Source organism: Microcaecilia unicolor, chromosome 9, assembly GCF_901765095.1.
Source record: "Microcaecilia unicolor chromosome 9, aMicUni1.1, whole genome shotgun sequence".
Lineage (NCBI taxonomy): Eukaryota > Metazoa > Chordata > Amphibia > Gymnophiona > Siphonopidae > Microcaecilia > Microcaecilia unicolor.
Window position 1 is genome coordinate 105,366,377 of NC_044039.1, and position 12,663 is coordinate 105,379,039.

Genomic DNA, 12,663 nt, shown 5'->3' on the forward strand with positions numbered 1-12,663 from the left:
GTTAGTTTATGGTAATTATTTTTGTCAGGTATTAATTCCTTTCTTGATCTCAATAAGATAATAACATGAAATCCCTGGGTTGGTATTATTCATTAGAATCCCAGCAAGTCTGACTATCTAATTGTACAATTGATGCATTAAGAACTTGACCTACGTTATTTTAAAAACGAGAACTAACACAACTTGAAGACCTGTATTATATAAGCATGTTTTCCTTTTTAAGGGAGAATATTCCAGCCAGTATTACATCTGGACACACTAACTGAATGAGCACATTTCTCTAGGGCTTTACTGTACAAGAATTAGGGAACTTTAAGAAGCCTCAAATGCCTAGACTGGGACATTATCTAACAGCTGCACTTGGAGGCTGCAGATGGAGAGAGTGATTAGAGAATCCAATAGCTCTGCAGATGTAAAGCATAATTAGGGATCCTTTCTCTTTGAGACCATAACGATGCTGAGAAAAGTATTAGAAAAGCAAAGGAAGTACTTAGCTGCATATCATCAAAAGCATGGTAGTGCACATAGTGGTAAAAGGAGGGAGCCAGCGCCAGAGACTACTGCACTGACTGGTTACCTTGCAATTCAGCCACCCGGACCATCATGTGGTGAGCAGTGGCAGTAGCAGCCTGCTTGCACCATCTGCCTGGCCCCAACTCCCAGATGATCCTTAACCCTGCCCTCAGTGATGTCACTGGGTGTGCAATGTGGTAAAAGGATTGGGGCACACACCAGAGGCACAATGCGCCAGTGAAGGAGCGTGACAAAGCAGCTGCTTTCTGCAGACACTGGGTGGACCATATGGTGCTCATTTTCAAAGAACACATCAAAACACAGAAGTCACAAAGATGTGTCTAACACGGCGAAGGTGACAAAAAAGAACAACTAGATGATGCCCAACATAAAAGGAGTTTATTAAAACATCCAAAGACTCGACACGAGTCGTTTGTCGGCAACACTGGCCTGTCTCAGGAGTCATCAGTAGGATGTCTCTAACTAAACCTGCTGACTGTTCAAAGAAACACCAATTATTGCACCTGATTAGAAATAAAAGCAGTAAAATTGTTAACTCAGAGCAGCACATTTTAACAGGATAGCTAGTGATTTTACTTAAAATAAGATGCAATAATTGGTGGCTGCCCTGGAAAAGAAACTTGATAAACTGCTCGCTTCGGAATAATCTTCACATGGTTGGCATACCTGAGTCTGTTGCCAGTGCAGAACTACTAGGCTTTCTTGAGGCTAGGACTGTTTAGCTTGGAGTAAAGACAGCTGAAGGGAGATATGATAGAGGTCTGTAAAATAATGAGTGGAGTGGAAGAGGTAGACATGAATCGCTTGTTTATGCTTTCCAAAAATACTAGAACTAGGGGGCAGGCAATGAAGCTGCAAAGTAGTAATTTTAAAACAAATTGGAGACAATATTTCTTCACTCAACATGTAATTAAACTCTGGAATTCATTGCCAGAGAATGTGGTAAAAGCAGTTAGCCTAGCATGGTTTAAACAATGTTTGGATAACTTCCTACAAGAAAAGTTCATAAGCCATTATTAAGGTAGACTTGGGGAAAATCCACTGCTTATTTCTAGGATACACAGCATAAAATGTATTATACTGTTTTGGGATCTTGCCAGGTACTTGTAGCCTGGATTGGCCACTGTTGGAAACAGGATGCTGGGCTTGATGGACCTTTGGTCTGTCCCAGTATGGCAACGCTTATATTATGTTATGTTCTTATTTTTTCAATCGTTGGCATTTCTGTATCACGCAGGTCCCCTCAAAATCAAGCAAGCCTATAGGATTGGATTGAAGAAACCAGGCGATCAATGGCCCATGGTGGTCATACTTTGCCTATTAAACTTTGCACATAAAACTGAAAGGAGAAACAGGGGTGATATGATACAGACGTTCAAATATTTGAAAGGTATTAATCCGCAAACGAACCTTTTCCGGAGATGGGAAGGTGGTAGAACGAGAGGACATGAAATGAGATTGAAGGGGGGCAGACTCAAGAAAAATGTCAGGAAGTATTTTTTCACGGAGAGAGTAGTGGATGCTTGGAATGCCCTCCCGCAGGAGGTGGTGGAAATGAAAACGGTAACGGAATTCAAACATGCGTGGGATACGCATAAAGGAATCCTGTGCCGAAAGAATGGATCTTCAGGAGCTTAGTCAAGATCGGGAGGCGGGGCTGGTGGTTGGGAGGCGGGGATAGTGCTGGGCAGACTTATACGGTCTGTGCCAGAGCCGGTGGTGGGCAGCAGGACTGGTGGTTGGGAGGTGGGGATAGTGCTGGACAGACTTGTACGGTCTGTGCCAGAGCCGGTGGTTGGGAGGCAGGGCTGGTGGTTGGGAGGTGAGGATAGTGCTGGGCAGACTTATACGGTCTGTGCCAGAGCCGGTGGTTGGGAGGAGGGGCAGGTGGTTGGGAGGAGGGGCAGGTGGTTGGGAGGCGGGGATAGTGCTGGGCAGACTTATACGGTCTGTGCCCTGAAGAGCACAGGTACAAATCAAAGTAGGGTATACACAAAAAGCAGCAAATATGAGTTATCTTGTTGGGCAGACTGGATGGACCATGCAGGTCTTTTTCTGCTGTCATCTACTATGTTACTATGTTACTATGCTATTCTACAATCCCTCCGGGCTGATAAGCAATTGGAATACAATGGTCGAAGACTTATATTTTCATGACTACTCTCCAAAAGTATCTGCTCAACGACAGGGCTTTGTTCCAAGTTGTTCCAATGGAAGGTGAAGTTTGCAATTCTCTACCCGGCCAAACTGAGAGTGATGGATCAAAACTTGTGCATACAGAATCCTTACCACTAGGTTTCTTTGTTGCAGACCTGCGGTTCTAGTTTACTGCTGGTTCATGATCTGCTCACTGATTCCTATTACAGGCCTGCTGTTCTGGTACATTTCCAATCCTTTCTCCAATCTTGTGGCCTGCCTGCTAATTCCAGTTACAGCCCTGCAGCCAAGCTATGATTCCTTTTTGATTCCAGCTATTTTGCTTGCAAGTTCCATATCCAGGCTTCTTATCTTTCTGAGTTACGTATCCTGACTCCTCTGAATTTCCCATCCCATTCCTGGCATATGCTGAACATCAACATCTGGGGCTTGGCCCCTCTCGCAGTTCCATAAGTACTTCAGGGCTGATGATTTTGCTACAAATCTTGTTTGACACACAGCCCTCGTCAGATATTATCAGAATTTTTGTGGGCTGCAGAAGGCTGCTCTGTCAGCTGCTTCGCAGTCACTGACAGTATGTCTGGTTACCGTGCCTTTGCCAGAGCACTTCGATGACAAACCAGGATATTTCTGGGAGTTGATTAACCAGCAAAACTTGTGCTTCATGATGTATCCCCAGGAGTTCTCTAATGACAGAAGCAAGTTGGGATGAATGCCAAGCCTACTTACAGTAGAAGAACTAAACTAGGTCTTCCCTTAATGAACCGTAACAGCCCCCTACTGGAGACTTGGAAGGCTTTGCACAAGTTCTTGTTTCAGACCTTTAATTATCCCCACCAAGTTGGTGCTCCAGGACTTGAAACATAGCTCTGGATCTATTTTTAGCATTTGCTTCTTTGTCACAGCGAGTTAGATGAGAAGACTTAGTTGCCAAGTTTCCAAGTTTAACCAGTATTTGATATACCACCCATTCAGGGATCCATGCTGAGTGGTTTACATTAAAATAATTCAAATCAAGGAAAAATAAAAGGGAATTGCATCACAAATAGTAAGAGGAAGAGAAGAGGTGTAGTCAGACAGTGTTGGTGACCTATCCATCTCACCAGAGGCAAGCAAAAGTGGCGATAGTCCAAAAGGCTACCTTTATTAGGTACTATAAGCATCCTGAAATAAAAATGCCTGTATTTCCTTCTTAAAATTTGAGAGTGATTGATCTAGACATAGGTGTAACAGCAGAGCATGCCAAAGTGCGGGACCCATGACACTGAATATAGTTCTTACAGTGTCTAGACAAATAATTCAAAAGTTGTGAACTGAGAGGCAATACTGTTGGGAGGAACAGCGGGATCTTGTGGGGCTATGTGGGATAAGTAAATGAGACAAATAAGGTGGTGTGCCAGAATGGCATATCTTGAAAACCAGAAGTAAGATCTTATAGGTAATCCTGTATAAAATTGGAAGCCAGTATTCTGCATGAAGCAAAGGGGTCACATGATCATATTTCCTCGAATTGGAGTCTTCTAACATGAGAAACACCTATTCCTTGTAGTAAGGCGTTACAATAGTAACACAAGGAGGAAAGATGTAGTGAACAAATTCCTGACAAAGAAAATCAACCTAAACTTAAAAAAGCAGCATTGTACAATTGTGGATACATGAGGCTGGAAGACAAGGTTTAATCTAGGGTGACATCCAGCACCCGTAGAGTCGAACCGAAAGGTACACTAATATTGTCAAGCAAGACTGAGGCAGATAGAGTGGGAGTGATTTTCCACAATAGCAGGAGGCTTTTCGATTTATCAGGGTCCAGTTTTAACTTATTAAGTTGCAACCAGTCTACAACCTTATTCATTTTTCTCATTAAACACAGAAATGGCATTTTGGTCTTGACAATTCAGGGTGCTCAGTATTTGGTCGTTGTCTGCATAGACGAATGGTGTAAGATCTAGCAATTGAATAATGCATAGTAGCGGGACCAGGAAGATATTAAATAGGACTGGTGCTCTCTAGTGTACCAAAGGTGGGGCGGTGAATGCAGTTCACCCCGGGTGCAGGCAGCAAGGGCATGGCTGTTTGCTCTGCCAGTCCCCTGCCCCGGAACAGGAAGTTGACGTCAGAAGGGGCAGGGGACCGGCAGAACCGTGGGTCACGCAGCTGCTCAGCACATCCCCTTGAGTGGGGGGGGGGGGGTGTTTCACCCCAAGTGACAACTAACTGTCAAGGCTAACTTAGATCTCTGTGGCACCCCACAGGTATATTCAAAGGCATTGGAATGGGAGTCTTGCCATAGGACTGTATTGGAGCATCCTGTCAGAAAGGACCAAAACCACTGCAGATCAGTGCCACCCACCTATACCAATCTACTGAAGCCTAGTAAGCATCCAGAGCCCATTCCAAGTGTGATGGTAACCCAACAGCACCCTAAAATGGCAGTACAATGCACATTTGTATTTTAGCAGAGCTCTTTCTTTGCTGCCTGATTCTGATAAACGCTGCTACTTTGTGTTTTATTTATAGCAAAATATAAAGGAAAATCCATCCTAGGTGAGTTGTCAAACAGCAATTGTTCAGTACTTTAGGGGTAGTTCTTTAAGAAGCTGCCTACAGGTAGGTAGCAAGAATGCGTGTAAAGGCTGGAATTGTAGCATATTGGCTAAGCACTATTCTATAAACGCGCACATATGAGCCATAGTGCATGGTTTACAGGTGGATGTTCACATAGATCAAGCATGTAGGCACTAAAAGAGCACTGCTGTGGAACATGCTGAGGCATTCCGTGGTAGTTATCCACTTAGCATGCACTCATCCCACACTGGATTCATTTTCCAGCACAGGAGGCATGCCCATGGCTGGAGAGTAGACATGCCTGAGCTAATCAGGTTGCACGGGCACATTACCGCACGCTACAAGTTCACATACATGAAGCATAGGAGCCCTTTTACTAAGGCACAGTAAGCCTAAAAGAGCACTGCTGTGGAACACAATGAGGCATCGCTTGGTAGTTATCCACTTAGCGTGCACACATCCCACATTGGATTTATTTTCCAGCGCAGGAGGCGTGCCCATGGGCGGGAGAGTAGGCATGCCTGTGCTAATCAGGTTGCACGGGCACATTACCGCACGCTACCCAATTAGTTCTAGAGCCTTTACAACCTCCTGGCAGTAAGGGCTCATATGGCAATGGCCATGCTTTGATAGGAAATTTAGCGGTTGGCCATTACAAAAAAATATGGCATGTCAGCCATTTTCTCGCCACGCTAAAAGTGGCTGCAGCACGTGGAAAACCCACTTTTTAGCATGGCTTGGTAAAAGGACCCCATAATTTCCCAGTCTAAGTGCAAGCATTTACACCAGTTCTATGGCTGGTGTAAGTGTTTGCTCCTAGGATATGGACACGTTCTTGGTATGTTATGCTAGATTTCTGTAAGAAGTCAGCATCTACTTATCTTTATAGAACAGGTTCCAAGTACACACAAGTGTAGGTGCAGCTTTATAGAATTACTCTTTTTATGCTGCCAAGCAAACCCCAAATGGGGAGATTGTGAAGAAGCTTCTTCATCAGATTCTTTGTATCATCAACCTCTTATAATCAGAACGTCCACGGTTGCTGTCTGAATCATATTGATATTAACATTAAGTTGGGGGGGGGGGGGTTACATTTTTATTTGAATTTCACATATAATTACACCAAAGAAAAAAGAATACTTTGATCAGGATACTTGAGGTAGTACATAAAGAAATTTCAAATATAAAATATAACTATACCAACAGGGAAATGTCTATTTAACTCAGGTCTTTAAGTCCACATAAGAAAGGGGCAAGCTACAAGGAAATCCCAAAGGAAGCTGGTCTACAATAGAAACTTTTTAAATTCTATTGAGTGAGACTAACATATGCCAAAATCAAGTACCACCTAATACATATAAACCTAAGCAGTCAATGTTTTTTTCGATTGCCTAATTTGAATTTTCTGTGGGGGAAAATCTCTATGTTCCCAGATGTATGTAAATCGATACAAAATAGAAGAAAACTGCTTTTCAGTTTGCAACAAGTTTTGCTCCTAGGAGCAAAATTTCAGTTAAAATACCTATGCAAATGTATTGTGGTTTTTGAAAGTATTAAATATGTGTTGTATAATAAAGCAAAATTACAATTTTTCCTTGAAGTTAAAGGTGTTATCAGCTTGACTAATTTGACTGGACATTGTTTAAGAGTGAAACTAGTGGGAGGAGAGGGGAACCTATTCCTGTATTTTTTGGGTGGTTTTTTTAAACATTGAGCCAGAGATTTTGTAAAGCCTGAGACAGATACTTTTTCAGGTGGATCTGAATAGTGGTGGTTGTCTATTGTAGATCATTTGTTTTATCCAGATTTTGTCCTCACCGGTTTTTTTATAATGTTATTGTTCTTGCCAAGAGGCAATTTTAGTGGAAAGTACCTTATTTTCAACTGTATTCCAAAAGGTTGAATTCTGAAATGAATAATTTCATTAATGCACTTGGCTTCTTAATAGCTAGAATCACCACTCATGGATTGTCATACATCAGGGTAAGTTGACGGGAGTTTTTTTGAATTCTGAGACTTAGCTCAGTTTGTGGAAACATTTGTACAGTAGAGTATTCTTATAAAATATTTTCTTCCCATCCAACAATCTGTACCACTGAATATTAAAAGTATGTAAACACAGGGAGCACAACATCCTACTGATCTCCTGTGTCAGTGTGTTGGGGAGGGAGAAGGTTCAGCCTTGAGAAAGTGACCTCCATGATGTACTGAGCTTTAGCTGGCTAGGACTGGGTCACATGGTAGATACAGTAGCAGACCTTTTACAATGTCCCTATCTCAGCCCCTAATCTAATAACAATTTTTAAGTCTTACAATGACGGTAAGACATTTTAGGATGTACATTGACCCTTGAGTATAGTTTTATGGCAACAGTATGCTTACTCTTATCTAGTCACTTCATTTTACCAGTGTCTCATAGTTTCTTCAAGTAACTTCTCTTTATTGTCTTTTCTTGCTTTTGTTCCCCCCTTTCCAAAATACTAGCGATCAAAATATTTCCTTTCTACTTCCAATTGGATTTCTGAACTATACAGTCACAAAAATTCTCTTAAACCATGATCAAGTTTATCTTAATCGTGAATAAACAAGGACAAACCAGACTGTCAAAGTATTATGAGCACATGGAACTTCACAAACGGACACTGCTGGAAATGGAAGTGATTAAAAGCTGCCTTTCTCGGCTGAAGGATCAGGTAATGATACATGTCACCCCCATCCTTCTGATGAAAAGCAGGTGAAATTACTAATAAGTGCAACAGTGGTTCTTCCTTGGAACAGATGAAACCCATTTACTTTCTAAGCTCAGAGACTATTACCTTATTCCATTAGTTGCAGAGGTTAACTGTGTTCTTTGTAGGACTCTTAATTATTCTTAGTTTGTATGTACTACCAGCCTCCTTTTACATTTTATTAGTGCAACTACCCAGGAAGCTGTATGTTGTGAAAGAAAAGAGGCTTATGGTGCTAGATCCCATCTTTAGTTCTGAATGAGGTGGGAGCCAAAATAAACTGATACCAAGTTTTATGTATATTGAACATCAACATTTATTGACCAAGAAGGGTAAATACTGACTAAGACAAACCCAGTATTTTAAGTGACACAAATGTTGAAGTTCACAAAAACAAGATGAAGGTGTAGTCATTGTGTACTCTCATCTTTAATGTATCTGGCTGTGCAATTCCTTTCTTCTCTTTTGATAGAGTTATAAACATAGTGCTGGACTGGAGAAAATTGCAGGGGCTGAGTCCCTGGTTGGGATGGGGCCGGACTGGAGAAGGTTGAAGGCGCCGGGCTGAGTCCCCGATGAAGGTTGCAGGGGCTGTGTCCCCAGTTGGGGCAGAGGGGGACTGGACAGGGCCAGAGAAGGTAACAGGGGCCGAGTCCCCTAGTTGGGGCAGGGCCGGACTAGAGAAAGTGCAAGGGCCAAGTTTATCACGTACTTTCTTAAACCTCCATTATCCCAATTGCAGAGGACTTAAATACAAATCAATACATACATCTAGCTTTTCATACATCTGTACACAACGATGGAATGAATTACCAACCACTATAAGAAAAACACACGACTTGATGACCTTCCAGAAACTACTGAAGACTTGTTCAAAAAAGCGTACAAAATGGATCCCTCATAACGATCCTACTCCTAAACTACACCAGACACAATTTTATATTGGAACTCTTTTATTTGGCCTATTTTATTTACACCCTAATTACTGAGAATCATACCCTGTCCTGATATCACAATTCTGGAACGCGCTGCCGCGCAACTTAAAAACGATTCTTGAATTAACTTCCGCAAACTACTGAAGACCCATCTCTTTAACAAGGTATACCAAAAAGATCAACAAATGTGAACTCCTCCACATACATCCAGAATTGCCTTATAAATGCCTGCTTGGCATACTACTATCATGTTTTATCATTATAATGTGAACCAAGATCCTTCTGTAATGCTAAATGTCTATTCTCTTATATATTTCCACCATTCATGAGGTATTGTAAGCCACATTGACCCTGCAAAAAGGTGGGAAAATGTGGGATACTAATGCAATAAATAAATAAAATAAACAAGTTTGATTACTAGGGTAATCAAAATATACAAGATAGTGGTGGTTGCTATATGAATAAGCCATTTTGGCTATCTGGCCCAGTAATTGTAAAAGCTTATTTCGTTAGATGTTAGTTTTATTACAAGTTCAAATTTGGATAGCAATTAAATATATAATTTCTGACACCGAAGAGAGCGGTGAAGGGCAATTCTATAAAGGGCACCTAGATTTAGGTACCAAGGGCTGGATTCAGTAAACGGCACAGAAAATGAACATAACATAAGAATATCTATACTGGGTCAGACCAATGGTCCATCTAGCCCAGTATCCTGCTTCCAATAGTGGCCAATCCAGGTCTTAAGTACCTGCGGATACCCAAATAGTAGCAGGATTCCATGTTACCAATCCCAGGGACAGCAATGGCTTCCCCCATGTCCATCTCAGCGCCAAAGAAACTCAGCATTTCAGGATTGGCAGCCTATGGGGCTCATTTTCAAAGCACTTAGACTTACAAAGTTCCATAGGTTATTATGGAACTTTGTAAGTCTAAGTGCTTTGAAAATATGCCTCAAGTAGCATAGCGCATAGGGCCAGGATCTGCGCTTAACTTTTAGGTTTGACGATTTACACCAGCTGAACCCTGGAGTAAATCCCTGTGTCTAAATTAGTCATGGATCCCCCAAAATCTGTAGTAGTGCGTGCATCTTAAGTGAACGCCCCTGACTCGCACATGCCCCTTCCATGACCACACCCCCTTTTCAGCTGCGCACTAAAGGATTTACATGCATATCTTTATAGAATAACGCTTAGCAAGGTGTGTATGTAAATCCAAACTTGCGAGTTAGTACCAATAATTGATAGCGCCCAGTTATTGAAGCTAAAAGGCTTGTTACTTAAATTGCACATGCACATTGGGCACATCCAAAATTTGTGTGCACAATTTTATGCACCATTTATAGAATGCCCTTACAGATATGTTCATCAACTTATTGAATAGGCGCACATACGCATGTGAATGACATCACAAATTGGTATGTATATACATATGTGGTAGCGCTATTCTATAAAATTAGTGCACTAGTTGCATGGCTCATAATAGCAAATGGCTGTACCAGTGGTCGGAGCATAGGCATTCTGCCTAGCAATACACACACCTTATTGAAAAGTACCAGATGCGCACATTGCAAAATGGCTGACATTGACCTGGAGTAAGCTGTTGCATCAGTTTCAGCATGCTAAAGCAGCTTCATGCTACTATTCTATAACAGGTTAGGCCGGGGCGGTCCAAGGCAATCTGCTGCCTGAGGTGAGGGCTAAGATAGCACACCTCCCATGTCATGGTCTGGCATCTCCCCCCTTGCTTCTTCAACTCCCTTCCCCAAGCCTACCTTTGTTTTCCAAAATGCAGCGGCAGCAGCAATTCTCAAACGCTGGCCTGCTGCTGGTACCGGCCTTTTCTCTCTACTGTGGCCCGCTTCTGAGGAAACAGGATGTTATGTCAGAGGCAGGCTACACTAGAGAGAAGAGGCTGGTACCGGCGGCAGGGCAGCCAATAGGAATTGCTGCTGCCGTCTTTTAATAAACAAAGGTTGTCTTGAGGAAGGGAATTGAAGAAGGATGAGGGAGGTGCCATATCACAACGGGAGGAGGGGATATGCCACTCCCGGAAGACTGCCACCTGAGGCCCCCACCTCAGGTGGCCTAATGGTAGGGCCGCCACTGGGTTAGGTGCGCCTTAAGGTAGTTATAGAATTGGTGCTAAGTGCACTTATTTGTTGTTCTTACATTAGACATCACTGTATAGAATTGCCCCCTTTGCCTTTTGTATGCTGCTCTCTCTGTGCTGAGATATTTGAAGTTCTTTTCTGTTTGTTTGTTTTTTTTTGTTACATTTGTACCCCGTGCTTTCCCGCTCATGGCAGGCTCAATGCAGCTTACATATACAGGTTGTCACATCTGTGGCCGTGACCCCTCTCCGACTCACCGTATTTCCTGTGGTCAGCTTCTGAGCTGGCTTCTGTCTGTTCCTTGTGAGTTAGTTCTGTCTCTGTCTCAGTGTGCTGGCTGCATTAGATTGTCTGTGTGCTGTCACCTGTTCCAGATTTCAGCCCAGTCCGGTCCGGATCTTCCGGTTTGCCAGACTTGCTTGCTTGGATTGAACCTACACAGCACCCGTAGTTTCCTGGTGATGGTTACAGCTGAGCTCCAGGTGCTGCTGAGCTTATTAGCCATTCTGAAACACTCTGCTTTGCCTTTGCATTGCGTCTAAGGCTCTGGCATGTTGGTGCTTGTTGCACTTCAGCCTAGTTTGATTCCTGTTCTAGTTCCTTGCCTGATTCTGTTTAGTTTATGTGTAGCTTAGCTTGTAATGTCCTAGTCTTGACTCTTGTTTGTATTTACTGTGTCTGGTTCTGGGTTCTCTGTGTTTCTTGTTTAGTGGCTGCCGGGCAGCTTTTAGTCTGTCTTTTGTTTTTCAGTGTTTGGTTCCCTGCTGCAGTGGCTGTTTACAGCTTTCAGTCTGGTCTTTTGGCTTCTCATTCCCTGCCTGGCTGTCTCTGTATTGTCCTCTCCCCTCTGACCCTCAGTCCTGGTTCAGCCTAGTGGGGTTTCCAGTCCTGCCTTGCCCAGTAAGCCCTGCCGGACACCTGCAGCCATAAGCTCAACGTTTGGTGAAAAGTGGCCAAGTGCAGGTGAAGTTTAAGGGTGCCTGCTCTGCTTCAGTCCTGCCTGTTTGCCTCTGCTGCAACTCCAGTCCGGAGTTCCAGTCTGGTTCTGCTTAGTCTCTGGTGTGGGGTGGTTTTGCCTGCCACTGCCGCTCTTCGGCAGTGGCCCAAGGGCTCACAACCCAGTTTCCAGCTGTGAAAACGTGACACAGGTACTTATTTGTACCTGGGGCAATGGAGGGTTAAGTGACTTGCCCAGAGTCACAAGGAGCTGCCTGTGCCTGAAATGGGAATCGAACTCAGTTCCCCAGTTCCCCAGGACCAGAGTCCACCACCCTAACCACTAGGCCACTCCTCCACTCCAGAATGTTCAGAATATAAACCACATTGATATGTTTGCCACTAAAGGCAGTGTAGTAAATCCAAATAATCATAAACTCATTCCATCTTTGTAGTGACCAGTTCTATCATAATCCATATGTCCCTAAGATGGAGTTCTCAGTTTTTCTGCTGTTGTGAGATACAGTGGAATTGTCACGATTGAGCAAACCCAACAAAGAGCCAGGGACCGCCTGCTGTTGGGAGATCTACATTATCAGCACTGAGGGGCAGAGCCACAGAGACAGTAGCAGTGATTGTGCATTGGGACATCTGTGCGGCACTGCTGAACTTACCTCTTGCAGAGTTACCATGC

The 12,663-nt window shown here is 43.2% G+C and overlaps 1 protein-coding gene across 7 annotated transcripts in view; it reads left to right on the forward strand.

Moving 5' to 3' along the window:
- AP4S1 (adaptor related protein complex 4 subunit sigma 1) overlaps window positions 1-12,663 on the forward strand; it is a 113,487-nt gene that overhangs the window by 55,888 nt on the left and 44,936 nt on the right. For 6 of the 7 annotated variants that reach the window (XM_030215288.1, XM_030215289.1, XM_030215285.1 and 3 more), the window contains one exon: window positions 7,741-7,949. In XM_030215288.1, the coding sequence (XP_030071148.1) occupies window positions 7,812-7,949 (138 nt within the window). In that variant the 5' untranslated portion in view covers window positions 7,741-7,811. Of the gene's footprint in view, window positions 1-4,943; window positions 5,065-7,740; window positions 7,950-12,663 lie in introns of all 7 variants that reach the window. The other variant, XM_030215290.1, reaches the window with a different exon arrangement.